This window comes from Otolemur garnettii, unplaced genomic scaffold, assembly GCF_000181295.1.
Source record: "Otolemur garnettii isolate 467f Iridium unplaced genomic scaffold, OtoGar3 scaffold00244, whole genome shotgun sequence".
In the NCBI taxonomy this organism is placed as follows: domain Eukaryota; kingdom Metazoa; phylum Chordata; class Mammalia; order Primates; family Galagidae; genus Otolemur; species Otolemur garnettii.
Genome location: NW_003852639.1, coordinates 1,422,954 through 1,425,352, shown reverse-complemented (window position 1 = coordinate 1,425,352; position 2,399 = coordinate 1,422,954). Strand labels below are relative to the sequence as shown.

Sequence of the window (2,399 nt, the reverse complement as noted above, 5' to 3'; positions counted from 1 at the left end):
CCGGTCCCCTGGTCTTCGATCTAACCCCCAACCCGGTCCTATCTAACTCTGGTCCTCTGCTCCGCCCCCTCCTGCTCCCAGTCTCTGGTTGCTCCAGACTCACTCACTCACGTCACTTCTAGTCTGGTCCCGCCCCCTCAGGACGTTCATTGGTAGCCGGGCACTGGTACGCGGCTGAGGGGGGGTTGGGAGGGGACTGGAATTACCGGCGAGAGCCCGGAACCGAGTGGGTACCATGGAGTGAGACCCGTGCGAGGTGAGTGCGGGCTGTCTGCGGGTGGGGCGCGGGCTGCCGCCCAGGCCTCCCAAGGCCAGAGTACCAGCGCTGACGTTCTGTTTCCCGCAACGCTGGCGGCTTCGGACCCTTCCTCCTGGAGCCCCGAGGCCACCGCCCGCCGTGTCGCCTTGGTTCTCGGACCTCAGCCCCTTAGGGCCCCTCTCCATTGGCAGTCTGCCCTGGCGTCCCAGCCTGTGGTGTGAAGCGCTCGCCCTCCGCTTTGGGGGTTGGGGAGTGCGGAGGAAAGGGCCCTAGAGAGCGGCCGGCTCCCAAGCTCCTGCTGTTCCTGTGGTCCGCGGAGTTCCCCGTGACCCCTCCTGCAGCCCTGGCCCCCCTTAACTTCATCTACTCCTTTCTGCAGTGAGGTGTGTGTGGCCTCTATCCTCCTTAGGGGACCTCCGCTGCAGGTCCTATTTTGAACTGGCCCCCAAGTTCTCTAGTTCTCGATGGTGTCCAGACGAAAGTGTAACGAGACATGCACAAATTTCTTCCCTTGCCTCAGTTTCCCCCGCTGGATCCTGGAATAAATCTTTTGGGAAAGAAAATTTGAATAGAAAGGAATGCTTCTGGTAATCGGAGTGGATGAGTCACTCTGAACTGAGGAAGGTCAGAAAGTAGCTGGGCCAAGGGAATGGCCTGCTTTTGACCAGGCTTCCCCTTTTCTGGGCTTGTCTTTCTTTGCCCCCAACCCGGCCCTTGGGTTGATCACCGCCCTGGTCTATCTTCCCAGATCAGAGAGTCATTGGAGCTACCACAACCAGCATGGGGCCCTGGGGAGAAACAGAACTCCTGGTGTGGCGCCCAGAGGCAGGATCTTCGGAGCCCCTGGTGCCTGTGGGACTGGAGGTGAAGTTGGGGGCTCTGGTGCTTCTGCTAGTGCTCACTCTCCTGTGCAGCCTGGTGCCCATCTGTGTACTGCGCCGGCCTGGAGCTAACCACGAAGCCTCAGGTCAGTCAGCCTCTCCTCTTCTACTGCTATGAGTGCCTGGTTTAGGGAAGGCTCTGGGGCTGAGGGAGGTGACTTAAGGAGGAGAGGAAGGCAAGAGTAGCTAGCCATTGCTTGGGTTGGGGTTGTGGGGCCTGCAGGGGTCCATTTGCTCATTCCCACTCCTGCTCAGCTTCTCGCCAGAAAGTCCTGAGCCTGGTAAGCTGCTTCGCAGGGGGCGTCTTTTTGGCCACCTGTCTCCTGGACCTGCTACCTGACTACCTGGCTGGCATAGATGAGGCTCTGGCGGCCCTGCATGTGACGGTGAGCACTGGCATGGGCATGTGACGCTCTGTGTGTGGGGTGTGTCCAGTTGCATACCTCTAGGAGTGATGGTTTGTATAGATCTGTTCACAGATCACTCCGTGACTATGTGGAAGGCTCTTGGCACGTTACTCTATGAACTGTGATTTTTGGTCTTAGGACATAACTCTCAGCCCTCTCTCTAGTCCCTGTGTGACCCCTATGTGCCCCTTGAAATAGTGTGAGAAACCTTATTATCAGATGTGTGACCTACTCTACGGGTTTCTCAGTTCTAGCCATCAAGAAGTTAGGAGTGCTGCAAGAGTCATCTTCATTCTCTTCCTGTTTTCCTGAAGGGCTGGTTGTAGAAGTCCCTGTAGGCCTAGGAAGGATAGGAGGCAATTCCCAGGGTCCTGGTATTGCTGACCAAAAGGCTTTAGCGGGAGGAAGTGGGATGTAGAGAATGATCAAGTCCAAAGCATAGCAAAGCCTCACTATAGAAAAACTGAGACAGTGGGTGGTGGTACAGGGAAGTTATCCTAGACTCTGTCCTGTTTTCTTCCCCTAAAACTGAGGAAGTAACCCTCAGGATATAACCTTTTCTGTGTCTATTACTGAGTGATCCATGTCTCCATGTGACTATGTATAATAAGCCTGAATGACCTTGTGATGATATGTGGCTCTGCGTGTGAACATTTGGGGAGGTGGGCCAACATTTGATCCTTTTGTGTACATCTATATTGGTGACGCTCTTTTTTTTGTTATTGAATGGTAACTATGTACATTAATGCACTTCTGGGGTACAGTGCAGGGTTTTCACATGCAATCCGAAATACTTCCATCAAACTGGTCAACACAGCCTTCATGTCATTTTCTCAGTTATTGTTTTAAAAC

The 2,399-nt window shown here is 54.5% G+C and overlaps 1 protein-coding gene across 1 annotated transcript in view; it reads left to right on the top strand.

The window, feature by feature from the left end:
• Positions 1-184: 184 nt before the first annotated feature.
• Positions 185-2,399, top strand: part of SLC39A1 (solute carrier family 39 member 1) — a 5,961-nt gene continuing 3,746 nt past the window's right edge. Inside the window, exons 1-3 of the mRNA XM_003802270.3 lie at positions 185-256; positions 1,008-1,226; positions 1,396-1,526. Coding sequence (XP_003802318.2) covers positions 1,040-1,226; positions 1,396-1,526 — 318 coding nt within the window. The 5' untranslated portion in view covers positions 185-256; positions 1,008-1,039. The remainder of the gene's footprint in view (positions 257-1,007; positions 1,227-1,395; positions 1,527-2,399) is intronic.